The sequence below is a fragment of the Kogia breviceps genome, chromosome 15 (genome assembly GCF_026419965.1).
Source record: "Kogia breviceps isolate mKogBre1 chromosome 15, mKogBre1 haplotype 1, whole genome shotgun sequence".
Taxonomy (NCBI): Eukaryota; Metazoa; Chordata; class Mammalia; order Artiodactyla; family Physeteridae; genus Kogia; species Kogia breviceps.
The window spans coordinates 64,004,610-64,030,708 of NC_081324.1; the positions used below are offsets into that span (position 1 = coordinate 64,004,610).

Below are 26,099 nucleotides of genomic sequence, written 5' to 3' on the forward strand. Positions count from 1 at the left end.
TTTTGTTGTTGTTGTTTGTTTGTTTTTGGTGGCCACGTGGCTTGTGGGATCCTAGTTCCCCAACCAGGGATCGAACCGGGGCCCTGGCAGTGAAAGCACGTAGTACCAACCACTGGACAGCCAGGGAATTCCCAGGACAGAATTTTTAAAAATTATTTTAGAAAGAATGAGAGCAAAAAAGTTTGAAGCTGTGAACAGCTCTCCTATCAATGCAAAACCTGAAACCTGAGGGCAAGAGGGGCCCCGTTGGGGAACCTGCTCACTCCCTCCTCTCCCAATCCCTCACCCCCACCCCCTACTCCTGCCTGGGGCTCAGACACACGGGGTGGGCACAGCCCCTCCTGAGCCAGGCACTTATTAGGCGTCAGTAGGTGCCAGTTCACTTTCTGTGAGGCGCATCTTGGTGATTGTCTACTTAGCACTTGGGGACCTAAGTTGGGCTTAGGATTTTTGTGACCTGCCTTCCCTCTGCAGGGCCACAGTCAAGGCCACATAGGTTCAGTCTGGCAGAAATTTTATCCTCCTAAAATATCCTCAGGCTTTACCCCCTGTCCATTCCCGCCTGCCTCCAATTCCCCTGCCTCCTCCACTCAGCAAGTTTGTGCGCTGTCGGCGAGCATCTGGAAGGTGTTCTCCTGTTGGGCCAAACAGGAAAGTCTGTGTCTAAAAATTAACAGTGTGGTTTGGGTTCCTCACATCTCCAACCCCTACAAAATATAGCCATTGGTGGGATATGAGATTCCAAAAGTCTAAAAGAGAGAAGCATCGTCTGGTCCCTCTTGGGATGCGGCGCTGGAAGGCAGCCTCCAGGAAGTAGGGCCCAGATCGTGTGGGCACAGCAGGGGCACAGCAGGTGGCTGATAAATCTGATAATCTCTCCACGGCATCCGCTCAGGTAGCGGGCGGCCGCGCGCGGCCTCCCCGAGGGGTGTGGATCCCCTGGACTTGCAGGGCCAGCCCACACTAGGGCCGCAGGCTAGGCACTCGATGAGGTGCAGCTGCCTTCAGCCTCGGGCGGCTGGGAGTGCGGCGGGGGTGGGGCTCCCGGGCTCCCGCGGACTCCATTTCCCACAGGCCCCCGCTCGCGCCCCAGTTCCCACAATCCCCGCTCCGCTTCCGGCGCGGCCGAGACGCAGCCGACGGCTTCCGGGTTTGGGCCTGGCGCTGCGGTTGAGGCGGCGGCTGCCGAGCGAGGCGCGGGCGGTGGGAGCGGGGCACCGGCATGGACGTTTCGGGGCAGGAGACCGACTGGCGGAGCGTCGCCTTCCGGCAGAAGCTGGTCAGCCAAATGTGAGTAGGGGCCCGGGCGGCGGCGCGACCCCCGGCCTTCCCCTCAGCCTTCCCCTCCTCATCCTTCCTCTCAGCCCTCCTCGCGGAGGAGGAGGCGCGGCCGGACCGGGGCGTTCCGGGCGCCAGATCGCGGGGCGCCTCTGTCGCCTCTGTCCCCTCCGCTCTCGGCCGCCGCGGTCGCGGGTTAGCGTTCCTCGGCCGAACTCTGCCAGCCGGCGAGCCCCGGCTTCTGAGTCATCGTCCTGAGCTTTCTCATTTGTCATTTGTGTGCTTAGGAGGCAACCTTTCCCCAGCTCTGCGCCCCACTGCGGACGGAGGAGGCCGGGGCTGCCAGTGGCGGCTTCTGCAGGTCTGGGCGCTTTGCGATTCCTCCTCGGAGAAAGCGCCTCGGGGCGAGGGCGGAGGGGGTGGACGGAAGGGGCGGTGGGGGCGAGAATCTACGGGTGACCCCCTCCCCCCCGTGGACTTCGCCGGAGGGTGGCAGGAAAAGGCTGTCAGGAAGCGACCTTCGGTCGGGAGTGGGAGTGAAGAGCTGGGGTTGGTGCCTCCTCTTCAGTCTCAGCTGCTGAGACCGTCGATGCAGGGACTACCGGGCGCCCTGGGCTTCGCGCGCGGAGTTTCCGCTCCTCCGCACCGGCTGCTTGTTGGCTTACTGTCTTCTACCGGGCTTGCCGGACCGGCGGGCTGTGGTGGCGGGGATCAGCCCCTGATCTTGGGGGACGCGCCGCCGCCAAGGCGCTGTTACAGGGCAGGCTTTCTCCTACTGAAATTGACAGTTTGCTTGAGCAGTTGGGGAGTAGGCGGCGAATAAACTGAGTCCCAGAATTTTAAGTAGGAGTGTGAAGGGCCATCACTGCAAGCTGAGGAGTGGGGATCGTGAGTGCCCACCGCGTGGAGGACCTCGTGCTAGGCTGAGTTCTGGGGTTTGAGGAGATGATCGTGCAAGGAGGGCCAGCGGGGGCTGACCCGTTAGCGGTGGGAGTGCTGTGCTGGGGAGATGAGCCTCTATTTGGCATGGGGCCTGCTTTGAGGTGGTGAGATGCCAGAGTTGGGAAGATCCCCTGAGTCCCCGGAGATGGATCAAGAACAGAGGAGAGAGGCCAGTGAGGCCCATTATGAGAGTTTTGAGCTGTTGGAGTCTGGGGACCTGTCGTTTTTCATGCCTGTATTCCCCCTGCTAGAATACTGTGTGTCACATCGCTCCATAAAATGGTTGTGGAATGACCTAGTCAGGCAAGAAATTCTAAAGGCCTGCATTAGGCAGTGGTAGAAACTGAAAGAATAAGATGATTCCAGAGAAAGCACAGAGCGAGTGCAGATGGTCCTTGATGACTAACTGGATGGAGGGGGTGGGGTGCAGCAGTGTGCAAGGAAGGAAGTGGGGCGGAAAGCAGGGAAGCTCTCAGTCCAGTGCAGGCAGTGGGGACTGGAGAGCTAGCCTCCAGGCCCTGCGGTGGAATCCTCGGGGGACAATTGTGCTGATATTGCAGAATCAGTGAATGTTGGAGTTACCCTACCAATCGATGAAGTCTTGAGGATTGACCTACTTAAGGGCTTTTGTAAGAAAGTCCCCCAGGGCAGAGAGTCCTCTCTGAGTGAGCCCGGAATTTAAGGACGGGAAGAATGAGTTGCCACCAAAGGAAATGGGGCAGGTGGGGGAGTGTCAGAGGGCTGGGGGGGGGGGCATTGAAGAGGACCGACTGAGTACTTCTTGATTCAGCCTCCTTCTGCTTCTAGAGAAACTGGGTTCTTTTTTTTTTTTTTTTTTTTTGCCAGATTGCTGCTATTACTCTTCTGTTGCAGCCAACAAACTGAGTTGCTTAAAAACAACACAGGTGTATTATCTGACAGGTTCTGTAGATCAGAGGTCTAAGTGGGCTCAGCTGAATCTTCTCAGGCTCTTACAGGGCCGAAATCAAGATATTGGCAGGCGCATTTCTTCCTGGAGGCTCTGGGGTAGAATTTGCTTTCAAGCTCATTCAGGTTGTTGGCTAAATTCAGTTCCATGGAGTTGGAAGACTGAGGTGAAATCGTTTCTAACTGGCTGTTAGCCTTTCCGAGGTCAGTCTTTGTTCCCAGGGGCTGCCTCCGTTCTCTGTCACACTTTCTATGTGGCCCCCTCCAGCAAGGGTGGGCTCTTCTGCCCCATTTCTCTGCTGTCAACCAGAGAAAATAATTCTGTATTAAAGGCTCAGATAAGATTGAGCCCACCTGGATAATCCAGGATGATGTCCCTACTTTCAATTCTATAACCTTGATTACATCTGGAACGGCCCTTCTGCATCTACTGTTGGCGTGTTCCCGGAGGGGTTAAGGCCTGGCACTCTAGGGAGCCCTGCCGCCTGCCACCACTGGGATGAGCAATTTCAGAGGCTTTCTGCCTGACATCATGTGGGTGTTCTCAGTTCTCAGATTTGTCTGTTTTCTCTCCAGGTTTCACTTTGAAAGCCGTGATTCTTGGTGCCTTGATTTATTGTGTTCACAGAATTAAAAAAGAAGGTCAGGATACCTGACATGTTGTTAATTCAGACTTTCTCCAGTGTTTATGCTGTTGTTTAAAGTTGGGCGACTTGGAAATTTTGTTTTTTTGTTTTTGGCCGCACCACACTGCATGCGGGGCATCTTAGTTCCCAGACCAGGGGTCAAACCCATGCCCCCCTGCATTGGAAGCACGGGAGTCTTAACCACTGGACTGCCAGGGATGTCCCTTGGGAAATGTTTTGAACCGAGGTAATTTACAGTTGAATGAGGGAAGCCAAGCTAAGACCTGGGAAGTTTCAGTGGGAGGGGAAGCATCTGAGAGCAGGCTCCCTGTCCTCACCTGGCTCTTGAGTAGCTCCCGAGAGAATAGGCTGAATAAACGGCTTCCACTGAGGAAAAGCAGTTTGGAGTTGGGGCTGGTTAGGAGGGCCCTTGAAGGGACTCTAGTGCAGCCTCTTCTTAGCCCTGCACTGCCTCTGCCTCCTCCGGGCCTCCCCAGACTTCTGCCTCCACTCGCTCACCACTGCCCTGCTGACAACCCATCAGTGACTGTCCTCAGAGTCAGAACAGAGCTCCAGATGTCCCACCCCCACCCCCACCCCAGCCTGGCCTAGCCACCTCCTCTCATACCCCCACCCCGTTCCACCCTCTCTGGTCTTTCAGCTTCTTGAGCATTCCAAATTCTTTCTTTGTCTTCTCCCTTTAAACAATTTGTTATCGAGTATTTAAGATATTCCACAATGGGTAGACTTCCCCTCACTGTATTCATGACTAGTTCCTTTTCCTCGTTGACATGTCTGCTTAAATATCAAATACTCAAGATCTTTTTCTGCCCACCCTGCCTAAAGTGGGTCACCCCCTGATATCTTGTATCTCAGCCCCTTTGAGTTTCCCGTAAGACTCCAATCCTATGAAGCATGGCACCTGGCGTATAAACCACTTGCTAAAGAGTGCAAGAGTAGGTATTTTCCTGGGGGTTGTGTGTGCCACCTTCTCAACGACAGTGGCCTTCATTACCTGCGTCAGCATCCATTGTGAAGCTTGGGAACACCCACTTTTTCCACGTGTGAGCTGAGTGACCTTGCATACGTCACCTTTCTGGGTCATCTCCCTTATCCATGCGAAGGTAGGGGTCCAGTCTGTCTCACAGGGGTGGTGGGAGGGAAAAGGAAGAGACCTCCACTCGTGCTCTAGCAGAGGGCTCGGGACTCAGTGGCACGTCCCCTGACACCCCCTCCCCAGGCCCTGGTAGGAGACGGAGCCTTGGGGAGTGAAGGTGGAACCTCTGAGTCTGGTTAGGGGATTGATGACACGGGAGCCTCTGGGGAGGGTAACTACCCTCTTGAAACTCTTGGTGGGTTCAGATGGGCTTTTTGTGGAGCATCCACTTTCCCTGCAGGACCACAGGAGCAGCCCACCTTAGAGCCCCCGAGCTGGTCATTGTGGGCCTTGGGCCTTCCTCCTGGGGTGTTGGGTTAGTGTTGAGCACGCGTACATGAGAGGACCACCTTGATCATCTCTTCCCATCTTAGTCTTGAGACTTCTGTACCTCCCACCCCTCAGTACAGAAGATTGCATCTTTAGGCGTGGAGTAAATGAATGTCTGCTGGGCTGAACAGATCGCAAGGGGAGGACACCCTGGGGGAGGGCAGCCCTGATCAGGGTTCCAGTCAGGGGCCACGAGGGGCTGAGGGAGTGTGGAGCAGAGTGAGGGCAGACCGGTCAGTTGCCTCTTCTGCCAAGGCTCCCTAGGGAGGTGTAAGCTCCAGGTCGGGAACCTAGGAGGTGTGGCGATTTCAGCCTAGACCAGAAGGAGAAAGTCAAGTGCTATTTAGCCAGAAACAAAATAAAACTAAGCAAAAAAGCAGAAGAGAACAGACAACCAAACAGCAACTTCCAAGGGTCTGGAGAGGTCTTCAGAAGGACGGGGAGTGTCCTGAAACTTGCATGTCCGGATCCTGCCTGTGGCTTGTGGTCCCTCCCACGGGCAGAAGCCACTGAGTCTTCGCCGACCCTTTTCTGTGGCTTATCCCACCCAGGCCTCCCAGCAGCACTGTGCCTCCCTGGTGTGACTCTGGCCCTTGTTCTCCAGCCGGGAAGCTGCTGAGCCCACTGCTTTCTTCATAGCCCAGTTGTCATCCACGTGACTGGGCTGATGTCTGGGTACAGCCCACCTCCAGAATGTCTGTGCCCCGAGGCCAGGGGCCCTGTCTGGTCACCACAAGTCCCAGTGAAGAAACTAGAAAGTGATTGGTGAGACACTGACTTCAGAGTCCTGACCCTTGCCTCTACTGCCCCAGGCCAGGAGTGACAGTGACATGAAGGGATGGGAGCCCTCTGTCATCCAGGGTTTTCTCAACAGCAGTGACAACAGCAGCTGAAATGTGGGGGTGTGTTGTGCACCCTGCTGCAGGAGTTGTCGTGTTGGCTCACCCACCGCCTCTGTGCTGGCCCTGAGAGTCGGCGGGCGCACTTGTTACTCCTGTGTAGGGTGAGGAAACTGAGGCATGGATGCGTATCACAGAGGAGTGCTTGCTGAACCGTAGCGGGACTGGAGAGGCAAACCACATTTTCACCTGAAAGAGTGGTCACGCCTCTTTTGGGGAAGTGGGGAGACGGCCCTAAAAGTTAACCCAAGCCATGTGCACTGAGAGAGCCCATTGGAGGAGCTGCTGCCAGTAGGCATCCTGTTGGCAGTTTTAGCAACTCCACATGTGTCACTGGGCCCCAAAGGGTGGCAGGCCTCTCTGCTGCAGTTGGCACAACACTGCTGGCACAGCACCGCAAGCCCTGGCTGATCTTTGGCCTCTGCACAGGCTGCAGCCAGTCCCCAGCCATACCAGCATCCTTTCATAGGTGACCCTACCCCCCTACCAGCTGCATCCCTTACGTCCATTCCTGGTCAGAAGTCTTCCAACTGTTACTGCCATTCCTGACCTGGTGGCTATGGCTGGTCCAGGACCCATGGTGGGCATTCTGGGGTGGGAAGGACCGTGACCACGTGATTATCTTCTTGCCCTGGTCATGAAGGGCATGGGGTACCTGCCCCTGAAAAGCATTCCTCAGGGCAGTGATATTGGTTACGTACCTAGAGGGTCGATTTTTAAAGGAATTCTACTGGATTTTAAAAAATTCAATACGGATCATAGGACCGAGTAGTTTAAAGACCCCATGCCTGTGTGTTCACCACTCAGCTTCAAGTTGTCAATTCTTGCTTCACGGACTCCACCCTCTTTCTCCAGTCACTTTGATGCCCAGAATGTGTGCATGGCAGCCTATGGATTCAGCTCTGAGCCGGGATCCCTCCTCCAGGGTCTGTGCCTGCCTGCTGCCCCCACCGTGCCAGGCTACCCCAGATCCTCACAGGAGCCCTGTTATTGACCTGGTCGCCCTGCCTCCTGCTTGTTCCCCTGCCTGAGAGACCTGTCCTTCCCGTGGCTGAGCGTTTGCAGTCCTGTCCCACTCGCCCTCCCAGGACACCCAGTCACCCACCATGCCCCTCTCTTTACCCATGCTCTGTTACCGGTCTGCATCTGAATTGTTTGAACACTTGTTTCCCTCAGTCTGAACCCCTCGTGGCAGGGACACTATGAGAGTTTCTGAATCAGAGTTGATTCCTGCCTCTCCAAGAGTGACGGTGGGCCAACCTGATGGGCCCTCACCTCAGAGTTGGAGAAAGTCATAGCACCGCGCATGCAGGGATGCTGGCAAACTGGCATCCTCAGGAGCCGTGGAACATGGGGTACAGGCTGAGTTCGTTAAATAGACATCTTTGGCTGGTTATCTGAGTGATTTTAATTTTCTTTGTAATTTTTAGTATATATATATGTATGTGTATCACTTGTTATCAGTAAACTGTATTTCTTTCATAATCAGAAATCTTTTGAAGGAGAGGTAGACCCTCTCTACAGATGAGGAGGAGGTGAGCCGTGGTCACAGGCAGCTGCCATAAGGTGGAAAGTCGCCATGTGCTTTGTGTCACGGTGGGTGTCCTCCATCACGTGGGCCAGGTGCCAGCACAGCCGTTCTTTCCACCCCTGCTAAGAAGCATTCTGCTTTCCATCTGAAATTACCTTTCCAGCTGACCCTCCCTCTGTGCTGGTGGGAGAGCCCCAGCCAGACACTCCTGCTGCACGTCAGGCCCTCTGGCTGCAGTCACGGCTGGCTTGCCCTCTGTCGTTCTTTCTCTGCCCTGTCGGAGGTCTGGTCTTGGCCTCATTCCCTCCTCGTGACCCCTGATGCCTCAGCCCACAGTGGTCCCTAATTCCTCTTGAGTTTGTAGAGCCCCTGTTGGATGCATCCTGGCATGAACTGAACAGATGAACTCTTTTTTGCTGTTTTTACACTCATTATTATTTTTTTGCCTTGCCAACAGTATTATAAATTTGTTGAGTGCAGGACCTGGTCATACACTTCTGCATCCCAGTGAGCTCCTAGCATGGTGCCTTGTCTTAGGTGAGGGATGCAGGGTAATTGCAGGAAGCATTGTGGAAAGCAATGCTGAGTTTTTTTTTTTGATTGAGACATTCATCTAAAGACAGGGGAGTCCAGGGTGTTACTAGATTGTTCTGTTTAACAGATAAGCGAATGAGTACCTGATCCTGGAGACAGAGGAAGATGCATTAAGAGCCCAGGCATAATCATCTCGAAACCACAACCCCGTGAGGGAGGGATATTCCCCTCCACTTTAATAAGGTATCTCTTGGGCCTTCTCTGGCGGTCCAGTGGTTATGACTCTGAGCTTTTCCTGCTGAGGGCACAGGTTCAATCCCTGGTCCGGGAACTAAGATCCCTCAAGCTGCAGTGGCCAAAAAAAAAAAAAAAAAAAAAAAAAGAGTCTCTTGCTAACCTAGGCGGGGCCTGTTAATAACCGTTCCTGATTGAATGAGTTAAGTATCCAGGAGGAGTAACTTATTTGGGACAGTGAGTCTTTGGAGGAGACATTTGACCTTACTTTGAGCTTTTTTTCCCCAAGACCGTTTCAGACATAACAGAGTTGCAGGGACAGAGCAGAGCCATCTGGCATGCTCTCCCTCCATTCACCGGTTCTCTCAAGGCTCTGTGCTCAGGCTTGGTCAGTAGCAGCCGGGTGCTGTCTGGCTCCCTCCTCTGGACATGGTTTCCTCCTCGCCCTGGTCCTGTGGGCTTCTCGCAGCTCTGCCTGGGACTGTGGGGGCGGGTAGGGACCATGGCTGAGGTTTGGCCTGGCTGCAGATCAGCCTTTGTGCTCAGCCACTTGGCATCCAGTCCGGGAGAGGGGTGGCAAGGCGGGGAGGGGCAGAAGGCCCTGCCTAGGGGCTCCTGCTCTCTGAAGCCTGTGCACCCCTTGCTCCTTCCAATGCAGGCTCCTGGGGGTGTGGGGGCAGTGCTTGTTGCTTCAGAAATGGCTCTTTCCCATCCCTACTGTCTCCTGTTCTCTCCGTCTTTCCAAATTCCTTTCCATCCTTATCAGAGGTGCTGTGTGAGGAAGTGATCTGGCTGCTGTGTGTGGGCTGGAGCCCCTGATATAAAGTGGAGAGAATGCCAGGTTTGCCCTGAGAGGCCCTCTTGGGCCACCACTGGCCCTTCACACCCATCGGGTTGCTGTGAGTCATGTCAGGGAGGACTCGGGCCTGAGACTGTGCAGCGGGAAATCCCTGCCAGGGGCATGGGGTTGGAATTCAGGCCCCAGACCTGGGGTTGGAATTCAGGCCCCAGACCATTGGAGTCCAAACCCGAGGGTGGGGTTGGGGCAGGTCCTGGGGCGGGGCTCAGGGGCCCTCACCAGGCTCCCATAGTGTTTCTTTGTATTGAAGTAAAGCTCACCCATGCAGTGAGCGGCCCGAGGACACGTGTCACTGTGAAAATGCCCACCAGTTGCCCAGACTGCATCCTGAACAGGCCCAGCACCCTGTGCTTCAGCCAGTGCAGCCCCTGCCCCACTCTCCTGACTTCCGGGCCATGGAGACGTTTGTTCCAGAATTTCCTGTCTCTGGAATCCCAAGCTCTGCAACCCTGGATCTGGGCTCTTACATTCAGAGTCACTTGTGTGACGTTTGTCCTCGTAGGCAGCAGGTTCTTATTTATGCCGTTATTCTACTGCATGACCCCCCCCCCCCGTACTGTCCTGTTGTGCATTTGACAGACATTGGGGTGAGTTCCAGTTGTTGGCTGTGTGAACACTGCGCCAGGGCTGCTTTGGGTCCTGTCTCCTGTGAGTACAGTACTCTCTCTCTGGGCTCTGACCCCAGGGCTAGGTGCAGGGGTGGCCTTCAGCTTCAGCACCGTCTGGAAAATAATTTTCCCAGGTGATACCAGTTGACATTCCCACCAGCCACGTGGGGGAGTTGCCCTTGTTAGACATCTTTGCATCATTCCTTGACAATGTTGTCAAGGAAGCTGCCATCATAACAAGCACTTTGTTAATTGTTAATGCGCACTCAGATTGACCCACAGGGTGCAGAGACAGTAGGAATGGAAGGGATGGCTTAGGAGGGAGAGATCTGTCAGGAAGGAAGCTGCAGAATTGGGTGACTGTGTGAGGGAGGCGAGCACTGATCCTGTGCTAATTTCTGAGAGATGAGTGCAGGGTGATGAAGTGCAGGGTGTGTGGGGTGTCAACCCTCTGGAGGAGAGAAGTCCAGCTGCCTGTGGGAGCAGCAGGGAGCAGACCTGGAAGAGCGTCAGCTTCAGGAGTGCCTCGCTGGGGCCCGGAGGGGCATGTGGGTGGAGTGGAGAGAGAGGATGTGGGTGCAGGGAAGCCAGTCCCGGCAGCGCCAGCCTGACTCCACGTGGCTCCTGTTTCAGTCAGTTTGTTCCGGGCTGGTGGGTGCGGTACTTCATTCTCTTCAGATAATGTTGCAGATGATTTCAAAGCAGGAGGGTATTTTCTGTGATCTCTCTGCTCAGAGATGGCAGTTGCTGACATTTTGATCTCTTTCCTCCAGTCCTGTTTCTTTGGGCATATGACTTGACGTGTATGTATTTTAAATATGCCAACACACACACAGACCCATGTTTCTTTAGTGGAATTAGACTCTGAGTTCAGGTTTGAGTGGTGGCTTTCTCACCACCAAGGTTCATCCCCTGGGAGGACTCTGGCTGGGACTGTGTGCCCATGGCCCAGGTTCACGTGAGGCTGGACACAGCGAGTCTTCTGGCCAGTGGTACTCTTCCACATAGTCTGGCTCTGTCTGGGTGGGGAGGGACTGGACCGACCTCTGGTTATGGGAACAGGTTTTGTGAGACTTATCAGTTCCCACTTTCCAAGGCCCAAGCTCTCTAGGCCGAGGGAGACCCAACTCAGAGTGCATGGTTGCTCCCTGTGTGATGGCCCAGAGGTCCCTACTGCAGGGCACTCTTGGGAGTGAGCCTCCTTCAGGTATCTCTGCACAGTCATCCTGTGTGCTTGAGATAACCCTTTTATTTCCTATCTTGTTAAAAGTTCCATTATGGACTTTTCCAAACATTCACAGAAGTAGGGATAATGGAAGTATGGTCTCCCAGCTACTTGGAGAGTTAGCATCTTATGGCCAGTGTTTCACCTATCCCTTTCCACCCCCTCCTGGACTATCTTCACTCACTTCCCAGATACCGTATGATTTTCACTGCCAGAACTCAAGTGCAGACCTCTGGAAGATAGGACTTTCCTCCCCCCAAATATTTTGCAAAGTCACGTGAGATAAGCATTTTAATAAGCTCTTGGGTTGGTAGAGTCTGTCCTTACCACGTGGTTGCCCAGTGGTGAGTGGGACATTCTCAGGGCTGGAACCTGGGGAGCCACAGTGGTCCAAGGCCTGGAACCCAGAGGCCACTGCCTGGATGGATCAAGAGGTCTTTCCAGCATCCTGGTTCTGTTGTGGTCAAACCCGCAGAATGGAGAAAATGATGAAACTTGTGTAGCTTCTGTAGCTCAAATAATGACATATGCTTCTAAGAGCAGCGGTAGCTTCTTTAGGTGTCATGCTTTCATTGATCTAATTCGTCGAGGCTTGAGAAATCTTGCAAGCAGAAATTGGAGAGCTTAATTAAACCGATAAGAAAGTGAAGAGAAAGAGAACAGGAAGGGGTCGCAGTCTGGGATGTAGTTTGGCAAACAGGCTTCCAGCTGCAGTGAGGTGGAGCAGGCTCCCTGAGTTAAGGACAGGTAGTTTGCTCTGGTTGCAGTTGGTGACTAAACCATCTGTGTCTCATCATTTCCTGACTCCGAGCTGAAGCCACCTGGGTGCTGGGGCAGGCTCAAGAGAAGACCGCCTGTCGGCTGTCTGAGCCCCGGGGAAGCTGCCTGTCCCGTGGGGGGCGGTGTGCGATGGCCCCTCTTGGGTCGGTGCCTCTGACCACACTCTGGCCCAGGGGTCCTGGGAGAACTGCAGAATGCTGGGGCAGGTGGGTGGGGGCATTGCTGATGGAGCAGAGCTTCCTGTCTCTGTGTGGACTGAGTCAGGAAGGCATAGAAAGGCGAGGGAGGCCTTTCTTCATAGCTGGCGTTCCTTGAATATTTCTTTATGGTGGAGTCGGTGGCACACTCTTTAGGTGCATTTTGTCATTTGATTTAAAAAAAAATTATTTATTTTAATTAATTAATTTTTTTGGCTGTGTTGGGTCTTTGTTGCTGTATGCAGACTTTTTCTAGTTGCGGCGAGTGGGGGCTACTTTTCTCTGAGGTGCGTGGGCTTCTCATTGAGGTGGCTTCTCTCATTACAGAGCATGGGCTTTAGGCGCACAGGCTTCAGTAGTTATGGCTCACGGGCTTAGTTGCTCCGCAGCACGTGGGATCTTCCCAGACCAGGGCTCAAACCCGTGTCCCCTTCGTTGGCAGGCAGATTCTTAACTACTGCGCCACCAGGGAAGTCCTTGTCATTTGATTTTTATCAAATTAATATTTGTGCATAAATTTTAAAAGTCAAGGACTGATACGACTTACAAGAGACTGCGGTGGTCCCGACTCACCGTGTCCTCCCCTTGACTTGGGGCTTTCTTTTCTGGCCAGCGTCCATGGTTGTAAGTCATGTGCACGGGTCATCATGGTGATGAGTTTATGATTATCTGTTGACTTTCTTGGGGAATACAGCTGTTATCTCTGCCTCTCCCTTGTCCACCAGTGTTTCAGCTTCTGGGTAAATGGGTAGTGAACGCTAATGTTTAGGGCCACACGGACAGATGTTCACAGCCGAACACAATGGCAGACTGTGATGGTTTTCACTCCCTGGGAAAAACATGCCTTCTTAGAAATGTGCCTAGAGTTCTGTGTGCCCGCGGCTGAGTCTTCCCCTGTCTTCAGTCACCTCTCGGTGCAGTTATCACAAGCTTGGTGCTGCTGGGCTGTCTGTCCTTCCACACCTCCCTTCTGGAGGCCTCGGGGGTGAGACCCTCTCAGGGGCTTGTCTCCTGCAGGGCTCCAGTGTTGGGGTTCTTGCTTTCTGTATCCTGGGTTCTCTTCTTTTTGGTTCACTGCCTTGTTCTACCAGCTTCCAGGAAAGGGGCTCCAGGGAGGCCATGTCAGTTTGGATGCATGTGGACTTCTAGGGCGGAGGTGCTTCCTCCAGGATCGAGAAGTCTCTCCTGCTGCTTTCTTGCCTCCAGGGCTGGCCTGGTGCTTCTCCTCTCGGTGAGCTTTAGGACGACTTGTCTTACTCCCAAAACTCACTGCGGTGCTTCAGGGGAAATCCCTTCAATCATTTCCCGGGGAGTCCTGTTTCCTCCACGCTCTGTATGCACTCTCCCCCCATGTCTTTAAAGCTGGCCCTTTGACCCTCTTTTTTTTTTTTTTTTTTTTTTTTTTTTGCGGTACGCGGGCCTCTCACTGCCGTGGTCTCTCCCGCTGCGGAGCACAGACTCCGGACGCGCAGGCCTAGCGGCCATGACTCACTGGCCCAGCCGCTCCGCGGCATGTGGGATCCTCCCAGACCTCCCAGACCGGGACATGAACCCGCGTCCCCTGCATCGGCAGGCGGACTCCCAACCACTGCGCCACCAGGGAAGCCCTGACCCTCTTTTTTTCAAAATTTAATTTTATTTATTTTTTTGTACAGCAGGTTCTTATTAGTTATCCATTTTATACATATTAGCGTATATATATCAATCCCAATCTCCCAATTCATCACACCACCACCCCCACCCCCACCACTTTCCCCCCTTGGTATCCATGTTTATTCTCTACATCTGTGTGTCTGTTTCTGCCCTGTAAACCAGTTCATCTGTACCATTTTTCCAGGTTCCACATATATGCATTAATATATGATATTTGTTTTTCTCTTTCTGACTTACTTTACTCTGTATGACAGTCTCTAGATCCATCCACGTCTCTACAAATGACCCAATTTAGTTCCTTTTTATGGCTAATATTCCATTGTCTATAAGTACCACATCTTTTTTATCCATTCGTCTGTTGATGGGCATTTAGGTTGCTTTCGTGACCTGGCTATTGTAAATAGTGCTGCAGTGAACATTGGGTTAGGGCGCATGTGTCTTTTTTTTTTTTTTTTCCCCCAGTACAGGGGCCTCTCACTGTTGTGGCCTCTCCTGTTGTGGAGCACAGGGTCCGGACGTGCAGGCTCAGCAGCCGTGGCTCACGGGCCCAGCCGCTCTGCGGCATATGGGATCTTCCCAGACCTGGGCATGAACCCGTGTCCCCTGCATTGGCAGGTGGACTCTCAACCACTGCGTGACCAGGGAAGCCCCCATGTGTCTTTTTGAATTATGGTTTTCTCTGGGTATATGCCCAGTAGTGGGATTGCTGGGTCATATGGTAATTCTATTTTTAGTTTTTTAAGAAACCTCCATACTGTTCTCCATAGTGACTGTATCAACTTACATTCCCACCAACAGTGCAAGAGGTTTCTCTTTTCTCCATATCCTCTCCAGCATTTGTTGTTTGTAGATTTTCTGATGATGCCCATTCTAACTGGGGTGAGGTGATACCTCATTTTAGTTTTGATTGCATTTCTCTAATAATTAGTGATGTTGAACAGCTCTTCATGTGCTTGGCCATCTGTATGTCTTTTGGAGAAATGTCTATTTAGGTCTTCTGCTCATTTTTTGATTGGGTTGTTTGTTTTTTTAATATTGAGCTGCATGAGCTGTTTATATATATTTTAGAGATTAATCTGTTGTCTGTTGATTCATTTGCAAATATTTTCTCCCATTCTGAGGGTTTTCTTTTAGTCTTGTTTATGTTTTCCTTTGCTGTATAAAAGCTTTTAAGTTTCAGTAGGTCCCATTTGTTTATTTTTGTTTTTATTTCCATTACTCTAGGAGGTGGATCAAAAAAGGTCTTGCTGTGATTTATGTCAAAGGGTGTTCTTCCTATGTTTTCCTCTAAGAGTTTTATAGTGTCCCGTCTTACATTTAGGTCTCTAATCCATTTTGAGTTTATTTTTGTGTATGGTGTTAGGGAGTGTTCTAATTTCATTCTTTTACATGTAGCTGTCCAGTTTTCCCAGCACCACTTATTGAAGAGACTGTCTTTTCCCCATTGTATATCCTTGCCTCCTTTGTCATAGATTAGTTGACCATAGGTGCGTGGGTTTATCTCTGGGCTTTCTATCCTGTTCTATTGATCTATATTTCTGTTTTTGTGCCAGTACCATATTGTCTTGATTACTGTAGCTTCGTAGTATAGCCTGAAGTCAGGGAGTCTGATTCCTCCAGCTCCGTTTTTTTCCCTCAAGACTGCTTTGGCTATTCAGGGTCTTTTGTGTCTCCATACGAATTTTAAGATTTTTTGTTCTAGTTCTGTAAAAAAAAATGCCATTGGTAATTTGATAGGGATTGCACTGAATCTGTAGATTGCTTTGGGTAGTATAGTCATTTTCACAATATTGATTCTTCCAATCCAAGAACATGGTATATCTCTCCATCTGTTTGTATCATCTTTAATTTCTTTCATCAGTGTCTTATAGTTTCCTGCATACAGGTCTTTTGTCTCCTTAGGTAGGTTTATTCCTAGGTATTTTATTCTTTTTGTTGCAGTGGTAAATGGGAGTGTTTTCTTAATTTCTCCTTCAGATTTTTCATCATTAGTGCATAGGAATGCAAGAGATTTCTGTGTATTAATTTTGTATCCTGCAACTTTACCAAATTCATTGATTAGCTCTAGTAGTTTTCTGGTGGCATCTTTAGTATTCTCTATGTATAGAATCATGTCATCTGCAAAGAGTGACAGTTTGACTTCTTCTTTTCCAATTTGTATTCCTTTTATTTCTTTTTCTTCTCTGATTGCTGTGGCTAGGACTTCCAAAACTATGTTGAATAATAGTGGTGTGAGTGGACGTCCTTGTCTTGTTCCTGATCTTCAAGGAAATGCTTTCAGTTTTTCACTATTGAGAATGATGTTTGCTGTGGGTTTGTCATATATGGCCTTTATTATGTTGAGGTAGTTTCCCTTTATGCCCACTTTCTGGAGAGTTTTTATCATAAATTGGGGTTGATTTTGTCAAAAGCTTTTTCTGCATCTATTGAGTTGATCATATGGTTTTTATTCTTCAGTTTGTTAATATGGTGTATTACATTGATTGATTTGCATATATTGAAGAATCCTTGCATCCCTGGGATAAATCCCACTCGATCATGGTGTATGATCCTTTTTTTTTTTTTTGGTACGGGACCTCTCACTGTTGTGGCCTCTCCCGTTGCAGAGCACAGGCTCCGGACGCACAGGCTCAGCAGACATGGCTCACAGGCCCATCCGCTCCGCGGCATGTGGGATTTTCTCGGACCGGGGCATGAACCTGTGTCCCTTGCATCGGCAGGTGGACTCTCAACCACTGCGCCACCAGGGAAGCCCGTGTATGATCCTTTTAATGTGTTTTTGGACTCTGTTTGCTAGTATTTTGTTGAGGATTTTTGCATTTATAGTCATCAGTGATATTGGTTGGCAATTGTCTTTATTTGTAGTATCTTTGTCTGGTTTTGGTATCAGGGTGATGGTGACCTCATAGAATGAGTTTGGGAGTGTTCCTTCCTCTGCAGTTTTTTGGAAGAGTTTGAGAAGGATGGGTGTTAGCTCTTCTCTAAATGTTTGATAGAATTCACCTGTGAAGCCATATGGTCCTGGACTTCTGTTTGTTGGAAGATTTTTAATCACAGTTTCAATTTCACTACTTTTGATTGGTCTGCTCATATTTTCTATTTCTTCCTGGTTCAGTCTTGGAAGGTTATACCTTTCTAAGAATTTGTCCATTTCTTCCAGGTTGTCCATTTTATTGGCATAGAGTTGCTTGTAGTTTCTTAGGATGCTTTGTATTTCTGCGGTGTCTGTTATAACTCCTCCTTTTTCATTTCTAATTTTATTGATTTGAGTCCTCTTCCTCTTTTTCTTGATGAAACTGGCTAATGGTTTATCAATTTTGTTTATCTTCTCAAAGAACCAGCTTTTAGTTTTATTGATCTTTGCTATTGTTTTCTTTGTTTCTATTTCATTTATTTCTGCTCTGATCTTTATGATTTCTTTTCCTTCTACTAACTTTGGGTTTTGTTTGTTCTTCTTTCTCTAGTTCCTTTAGGTATAAGGTTAGATTGTTTATTTGAGATTTTTCTTGTTTCTTGCGGTAGGCTTGTATTTCTATAAACTTCCCTCTTAGAACTGCTTTTGCTGCATCCTATAGGTTTCAGATTGTCGTGCTTTCATTGTAATTTGTCTCTAGGTATTTTTTTGATTTCCTCTTTGATTTCTTCAGTGATCTCTTGGTTATTTAGTAACATATTGTTTAACCTCCATATGTTTGTGTTTTTTATGTTTTCTTCCCTGTAATTGATTTCTAATCTCATAACATTGTGGTTGGAAAAGATGCTTGATATGATTTCAGTTTTCTTAAATTTACTGAGGCTTTATTTGTGACCCAAGATGTGATCTATCCTGGAGAATGTTCCATGTGCACTTAAGAAGGAAGTGTAATCTGCTGTTTTTGGATGGAACGTCCTATAAATACCAATTAAATCTATCTGGTCTATTGTGTCATTTAAAGCTTGTGTTTCCTTATTTATTTTCTGTCTGGATGATCTGTCCACTGGTGTAAGTGAGGTGTTAGAGTCCCCCACTATTATTGTGTTACTGTCGATTTCCTCTTTTATAGCTGTTAGCAGTTACCTTATAGTATTGAGGTGCTCTTGTGTTGGGTGCATATATATTTATAATTGTTATATCTTCTTCTTGGATTGATCATTATGTAGTGTCTTTCCTTGTCTCTTGTAACATTCTTTATTTTAAAGTCTATTTTATCTGATATGAGTATTGCTACTCCAGCTTTCTTTTGATTTCCATTTGCATGGATTATCTTTTTCCATCCCCTCACTTTCAGTCTGTATGTGTCCCTAGGTCTGAAGTGGTTCTTTTGTAGACAGCATATATATAGGTCTTGTTTTTGTATCCATTCAGCAAACCTGCGTCTTTTGATTGGAGCATTTAATCCATTGATGTTTAAAGTAATTATTGATATGTGTTCCTATTACCATTTTCTTAATTGTTATGGGTTTGTCTTTGTAGGTCCTTTTCTTCTCTTGTGTTTCCCACTTAGAGAAGTTCCTTTAGCATTTATTTGTTGTAGAGCTGGTTTTGTGGTGCTGAATTCTCTTAGCTTTTGCTTGTCTGTAAAGCTTTTGATTTCTCCATCAAATCTGAATGAGATCCTTGTCAGGTAGAGTAATCTTGGTTGTAGTTTCTTCCCTTTCATCACTTTAAATATATCGTGCCACTCCCTTCTGGCTTGTAGAGTTTCTGCTGAGAAATCAGATGTTAACCTTATGGGAGTTCCCTTGTATGTTATTTGTCATTTTTCCCTTGTTGCTTTCAATAATTTTTCTTTGTCTTTAATTTTTGCCAATTTGATCACTATGTGTCTCGGCATGTTTTTCCTTGGATTTATCCTGCCTGGGACTCTCTGCGCTTCCTGGACTTGGGTGGCTATTTCCTTTCCCATGTTAGGGAAGTTTTCAACTATAATCTCTTCAAATGTTTTCTCGGGTCCTTTCTCTTTCTCTTCTCCTTCTGGGACTCCATATATTGTGAATGTTGTGTTTAATGTTGTCCCAGAGGTCTCTTAAGCTGTCTTCATTCTTTTTTTATTCTGTTCCGTGGCAGTGAATTCCACCATTCTGTCTTCCAGGTCATTTGTCTGTTCTTCTGCCTCAGTTATTCTGCTATTGATTCATTCTAGTGTATTTTTCATTTCAGTTGTGTATTGTTCATCTCTGTTTGTTTGTTCTTTGATTCTTCTAGGTGTTCTTTAATTCTTCTAGGTCTTTGTTAAACATTTCTTGTATCTTCTTGATCTTTGCCTCCATTCTTTTTCCGAGGTCCTGGATCATCTTCACTATCATTCTGAATTCTTTTTCTGGAAGGTTGCCTATCTCCACTTTATTTAGTTGTTTTTCTGGGGTTTTGTCTTGTTCCTTCATCTGATACATAGTCCTCTGCCTTTTCATCTTGTCTATCTTTCTGTGAATGTGGTTTTTGTTCCACAGGCTGCAGGATTGTAGTTCTTCTTGCCTCTGGTGGATGAGGCTATCTAAGAGGCTTGTGCAAGTTTTCTGATGGGAGGGACTGGTGGTGGGTAGAGTTGGGTGTTGCTCTGGTGGGCAGAGCTCAGTAAAACTTTAATTCGCTTGTCTGCTGATGGGTGGGGCTGGTTTCCCTCCCTCTTGTTTGTTTGGCCTGAGGTGACCCAACACTGGAGCCTACTCCGCTCTCTGGTGGGACCAATGGCAGACTCTGGGAGGGCTCACTCCAAGGAGCACTTCCCAGAACTTCTGCTGCCAGTGTCCTTGTCCTTATGGTAAGCCACAGCCATCCCCCGCCTCTGCAGGAGACCCTCCAACACTAGCAGATAGGTCTGGTTCAGTCTCCTATGGGGTCACTGCTCCTTCCCCTGGGTCCTGATGCACACACTACTTTGTGTGTGTCCTCCAAGAGTGGAGTCTCTGTTTCCCCCAGTCCTGTTGAAGTCCTGCAATCAAATCCTGCTAGCCTTCAAAGTCTGATTCTCTAGGAATTCCTCCTCCCATTGCCGGACCCCCTGGTTGGGAAGCCTGATGTGGGGCTCAGAACCTTCACTCCAGTGGGTGGGCTTCTGTAATATAAGTGTTCTTCAGTTTGTGAGTTACACACCCAGCAGTTATGGGATTTGATTTGATTGTGATTACGCCCTTACTACCATCTCATTGTGCCTTCTCCTTTGTCTTTGGATGTGTGGTATCTTTTTTGGTGAGTTGCAGTGTCTTCCTGTCGATGATCATTCAGCAGTTAGTTGTGATTCTGGTGTTCTCGCACGGGGGAATGAGTGCACGTCCTTTTACTCCACCATCTTGAACCAATCTCCTACCTTCTTTTTTTAAAATTTTTAATTAATTTATTTAATTTATTTATTTTTGGCTGCATTGGGTCTTCGTTGCTGCGGGCAAGCGTTTTCTAGTTGTGGCAAGCAGGGGCTACTCTTTGTTGTAGCATGCGGGCTTCTCATTGCAGTGGTTTCTCTTGTTGTGGAGCACGGGCTCTAGGCACAGACTTCATTAGTTGTGGCATGCGGGCTCAGTAGTTGTGGCTTGCAGTCTCTAGAGCGCATGCTCAGTAGTTGTGGCTCACAGGCTTAGCTGCTCCCGCGGCATGTGGGATCTTCCCGGACCAGGGCTCGAACCCGTGTCCTCTGCATTGGCAGGAGGATTCTTAACCACTGCACCACCAGGGAAGCCCTCCTACCTTCTTTTTATTTTATCTTTTATCTCCTGTTTTCCATCTCTTTGTCTTCTAGCTCTGCTGTGTGGGAGATTTCTTCAATTTTATCTCTGACCCTTTGCTGCTAACATGTAATAGGCTTTTATTTGTAAGAACTTTTTTTGTGTGTGTAATCTGACTTTTCTGGATTTTTAGCATCTTGTTCTTGTTAAGTGGGTGCTATGTTTTATCTACTTGGATACTGAGATAGTTTCTGTTTTCTTCCTGCTGAGTTTCTCACAGGGTTTTTATCTGCCATGTTAGGTGTCTGGGAGCCCTTGGTTGGCTGCTCACTCTCATATCGGGGCACTGTGAAGGCAACTGGAAATTAGACACGCAGGTTCAGTCCCCCTTTCCAACCTGGAGGTTCATATCTCATTTAATTTTATTTTTGAAATGAAATTATTGCAGGGAACGTATTTGGATTATGACTTAAGCTAGCACCTCACCCATCATATGGTTCTATTCTTCTGCAGATGGGTTTCCTCTTTTCAGAGAGCCAGACCTTACATTGGAACTTGTATTTTTTTAAAAATTAATATATTTATTTTTGGCTTTGTTAAGTCTTCATTGCTGCATGCGGGCTTTCTCTAGTTGTGGTGAGTGGGAACTACTCTTCGTTGCAGTGCATGGGCTTCTCATTGCGGTGGCTTCTCTTGTTGCGGAGCACGGGCTCTAGGTGCGCGGGCTTCAGTAGTTGTGGCACGCAGGCTCAGTAGTTGTGGCTCGCAGGCTCTAGAGCGCAGGCTCAGTAGTTATGGCACATGGGCTTCATTGCTCTGCGGCACGTGGGATCTTCCTGGACCAGGGCCTGAACCCATGTCCCCTGCGTTGGCAGGCAGATTCTTAACCACTGCGCCACCAGGGAAGTCCTGGAGCCTGTATTTTTAAATTCTGACTCATCCTTTATCATCCTCCTCTCCAAATAAATTCCTGATCTTTAAAAAATTTGGTACCTCAGAGAGTATAATATTTTGGGGGACAAACCAAAGGAAATATAGGTCCTTTCTCACTTGAAAATATGAAACCCATAGATGTAGTGAGAATTTGTCAAAGTTGTGTTTCCCTCTCAGGGCCAGTGTGGTAATTTGTTTTCCTTTGGTCTGTCTCTACCTTCTGTCTCATCTGGAGGCAGGCTCCCAGGATTCCTTGGTGCTGGGCAGGCACAGAAGCTTTGGGCTGGCCACATCTGTGGGATGCGTGGGCCCAACTGGCATTTAGGGAGGGTGGGACAGTTCTGTCTGTGCTGACCTGAGCTTTGCTTTACCAAACAAACATCACCCGGGCTGTGCCACAAGTGTGGGGAGCTCATCCCCAGACACACAAGCCCTGACTGAGAGTGGGGTGGGGGCTGCCCTCAGCACCTCTCCTCAGATGTCAGGGCAGAGCTTGAGGTGCTGAGGTTCAGATACCTTTTTCTTATCTCTCTGGTTGGTGGCTGATAAAAATATGGGAGGAATCTGTTTTCCATCTGGTAAAATCTTTTCCCCTTTTTGGCGTTTACTTTGGGCAATGTGCTTAGGAAAATCTTCCTCCTCCTGATGTTGGATATGTAACTGTCCTCCTGTTGTCTTCTGGTACTTTTGTGGTTTGGGATCTTACACTGGTTGAAGGGTTGCACACACCAGCTGCAGGCTTCTGTCCCAGTTTGGTGAACAGACTGCACACACAGGCGGTACTTCACCAGGAAGCTTCTCCTCGAGGGTGGGACAGGGTAGGCAAAAACTTCCATCTATGAGAGGTCAGTTGGTTGACAGGTGTCATGGTTCTCAAATCAGGGGAAGATTCCTCTGGGCAGAATGAAAGTCTTTGGGTGGCTGGAGGGCATCCCATCCACCTGAGGCCAGGAGTTTAGACACCGGCACAGAGCCAAGGAGCTTGGGATCCCGGGAACTCAGCCTCCGTTGGACCCGGGGAGGCAGCATTGAGGAGGGTGGGGTCAGGAGAGAGGGGAACATGGGTGGGAGAGTCAGGCGAGACTGTTCTCTGACTGATTTCCTTAACACCCTGGTGCTTCCCGTGCCAGTGTGCCTGACGATGTTACTGCTGTAATCCTCAGGACGACCCCGTGAGGTGGCACTGTCACTGTCCTCCCTCTGTAGGAGAGGACACACAGGCACCTCAAGGTGACGCCTCCCTCGGGGATCACTGGCGGGGGGGTGTGGTGGGCAGTGAGGGCAGACGTGAGCCTGAGCGCACGTCGAGCTTATGTCCAGGCGCACCTGCCCAGGGACACACACAGTGGGCTGGGTATTTGCCTTTCCTCTGCAGATTCCAATGTCAGGGATGAGGACTGGACTCCAGTTGACAAACTGAGTTTCCCACTTTGGAGACAGGGCAGAGGTGAGGAGGAGCAGGTGTGCTGAGGCTGGACCTGTTCTAGCGCCCTTCATCCTGGCTTCAGTCCCTTCTGAGCATCCTTTATGGAGAGGATGTGCCTGGGGGTAGAGTGCCTCCAGGACCCAGAGCTGGCCAATGGCCAGGGTGGAACTTGATCCCCAGTCTGTGTGTTCTGTACAAGTGATCGGAGCCCAGGCCCTCCCTTCTCTGCTTCCTGCCAGGTCCGTCTGCCCAGCACAGGCCTTTCCCCAAGCCCCCTGGCCTTTACCACTGGGATGTGCCTGTGCCAGGCTTGGTGTCCCCCGAGCCTGCCACAGCAGTTCTGGGTTCTGCATGTCGTGTCCGTCAAAGTACATGGTGTCGCCATCCCTTATGTTATAAAAAATTGACACGGATGACCGCCTGCAGCACGCAGAGGTAGATGCCACGGTCTGTTCTCCAGGTGTTTGTGGGACAGACAGGAAGCCAGCGATTTCCACAGGAGGTGCCATGGGTGTGGTCAGAGTGACCACAGGGTTTCCGTGAGGCAGAGAGTAGGGGTGCTGCGTAAGTACAGGGTCGGAGGGCCCAGCGGGCAGGGCTAGGGAGAGAGCCGCCCTGGGAGAACGAGCAGAGTGGGTGAAGGAGGGGAGGGGGCTCCTCACTGGACGGGCTGCCTGCCTTGCTGCTGAGGAGGGAGGCCCTTGAGGCAGGTGGGACATGGACTTGGACAGAGGCTTGGGGAGCTGACAGAGGGAGTGGGGATGGGGGTGGGGCCTGGAGACAGAGGCCACCACAGGGATGGCCACGGGTGCGCTGTGACATGCAGTGAGGATTGAACTGCAGGGAATGGCGTTCAGAATCGGGAAGCGAAGAGGAGGCTCCTGGGCATCCCGTTGTGGGGCACAGAGCTCAGGCTGCTGGGAGTTTTCTTGGTGTGTCACCGCAGGTGGGGTCTGGGCTCCAGGTGGGGGACTCACGGGGCCCGGGTGGTGGGCCAGGTCTGGACCAGAGACCAGTGGAGCTCTGCCTGGAAGATGGGTGGCTGTGGAGCAGGGGCAGCCCCGTCAACCCTCTCCCACCCACAGGTGCCTTGTGGAACCTGGGTCTCAGTGGGGGCTGTGTGCTCTCAGCCCCCAGTTGTCTTGTCAGGGCTGATCCACCCAGGCCGTGGCCTGCAGACAGCCCTTCTGTCTCTCATGGTACTGATGCCTCCCTGATGGCTGCCAAGGTACTGGACCTGTGGCTGGGGTCTCGCCTGTGGGACAGACCACGTGCTCACGTTCCTCCCTCCAGGCCTCTGAGGCTCTCCCTCTTCCCCGGTTGTGCTAGTTTGATTGCGTTTATTGACAGTCGCCAGCAGGGGCCTGTTATCTGGGGTCAGAGGCACAGGAGCCGTGGGTCCTGTGCAGGCATGCAGGCACGTGAGATGCAGTACGTCGTCGTGGTCAGAGCCTGGATGGCGGATGGCGCCTCTAACAAAATGCTGAGGTGGCTGAAAATGACAGGACAGGCCCTTTCCTTTCGGGAAAGCGGATGATTAGAACAGCAGAACTGCCTGCTTCCTTTTTGGTCTCATCTTCTATTTTATGGAGTATGATCTGCAGACTGGAAACAGGAGCAAGAACTTTTTTTTGTTTGTTTGTTTTTTAATTTTTGGCCGTGCCACATGGTATGTGGGATCTTAGTTCCCTGACGGGGGATCAAACCCATGCCCCCTGCAGTGGAAGCACAGAGTCTTAACCACTGGGCTGCCAGGGAAGTCCCAAGAGCAAGAACATTTTTAACAGTATGGTTTGCAGAACTGAGAACAGTGTTCAGGGCGCCTGTCGGTTCTTCTGTTCTGGTGGCACTGCAGGCGCAGTGGGGACGTGGCTGGTGCTCCTGGCAGAGCCTTCCCCCAACCCCTGCCGTGAGACCCCTTCCCTGAGCACGATGAGCACGAATATGCTGAGACCACCAGGCAGAACCAGGTGGTTGCCCAGGCCCTGCTGCCTGCTGCTTGTGTTCCGTTCTTGCTTGTCCACAGACACCTGTTTCTGGCCTCCTGTGTAGTTGATGCTCTTCAGGCTCTGAGTCACTAACAGCCGATGCCCGTGTGTCCCCATCATCTGTGGCGTTGCCCTGACCATGACAGGCCAGGGCTCCTGCTCCAGCAGATCCGGTGTCTTCAGGCCTGGAGCAGTCCCTCCACCACGAAGCACAGGTCTGTCTTGTCTCTGCGGACGTGCCAGGGTCTCTGCTGCGGGCAAGATGCAGTGTCTGCGGGGGACCTGCAAGCCTGCCCCCTTCAGAGTTGTTGCCAGCAGCTCCGAGGACCACTTGTCACCAGCCAGGCACCTGGCCAAGCCCCCAGGTCTTCTGCTCATGACGCAGGGCCCTCTGCGCCCCTCTCGGCCTCTCTGCGCTTCACCTGGCTCCTGGGGCCTCCTCCCAGCCAGCCGCCAGCCGTCACAGCCCCCTCACGTGTCTACCACTGTCCTTGGGGTTGCCCCAGTGGTCCGCGGCTCTGTGGCCCTCAGCTTCGGGCAAGCCTCTGTGGCAGGGTTAGCCTCACATGGCTATTAGAGGAGGGGTGGGGGCGCTGGGGAGACTCCCCTTGAAGATAGGTCTGCTCAGTCACTTGTCAGAGATGCTCGAGGACTCAGAACCCACATCACGTGTGGGGCGCCTGCCCCGCTGGCCTCAGCCCCTGCGCGCCAGGTCCCCCTGGCCTGTCAGGGTCTCGCCTTGTCCTCCTGCAATCTTCCTTTTGCCTCTCTTTGATCCTGGTCACACGTCCCCTCATGCGAACATCTGCTCCACTCTGGATGCTTCTCCAGCGGGAACCCGTTGCTGCTTCCTGGTCTTGGTGCAGGCTCAGGGAAGCAGGCGGGAGGTGGGGGCTCTGGCCTCATGTGTGGAATCTGGCAGTGTGGTGGCTCAGCAGCATTTTATCTTTCTTTATACCTTAGTACAGATTTGTCCATCTCTTAGCATTTAGCCTCTTGTCTAGGGTTTCTCTTGGGATCACAAACGTGGTCCTGCAGCCCATGTGCCCGCTCTTTCAGTACCCAGGGGGTGTGTGTGTCTGTGTGTGTGTGTGTGTGTCTGTCTGTCTGTGTGTGTGTCTGTGTGTGTGTCTGTGTCTGTGTGTCTGTGTCTGTGTGTCTGTGTCTGTGAAGACAGGCCGGGAGACCCATCCTGTGGAGAAGAAGGCAGGCTGTGAGCAGAGGGTCCAGGCTTGTGGACCCGAGCCTGATGTGCTCCTTCCTTTCTAACAAATGCACACCTATCCTTACCTTCGTCTGGGGGCGGCGGGGGTGCGGGGAATGTGTGCTACCAC

General features: G+C 50.7%; 1 protein-coding gene across 4 annotated transcripts in view; it reads left to right on the forward strand.

Moving 5' to 3' along the window:
• The first annotated feature begins 965 nt into the window (after positions 1 to 965).
• The window catches only part of MED15 (mediator complex subunit 15), a 62,787-nt gene continuing 37,653 nt past the window's right edge, over positions 966 to 26,099 (forward strand). For 2 of the 4 annotated variants that reach the window (XM_059041132.2, XM_067015022.1), the window contains exon 1: positions 1,101 to 1,290. In XM_059041132.2, coding sequence (XP_058897115.1) covers positions 1,223 to 1,290 — 68 coding nt within the window. In that variant the 5' untranslated portion in view covers positions 1,101 to 1,222. Of the gene's footprint in view, positions 1,291 to 26,099 lie in introns of all 4 variants that reach the window. The other 2 variants (XM_059041135.2, XM_059041134.2) reach the window with 2 other exon arrangements.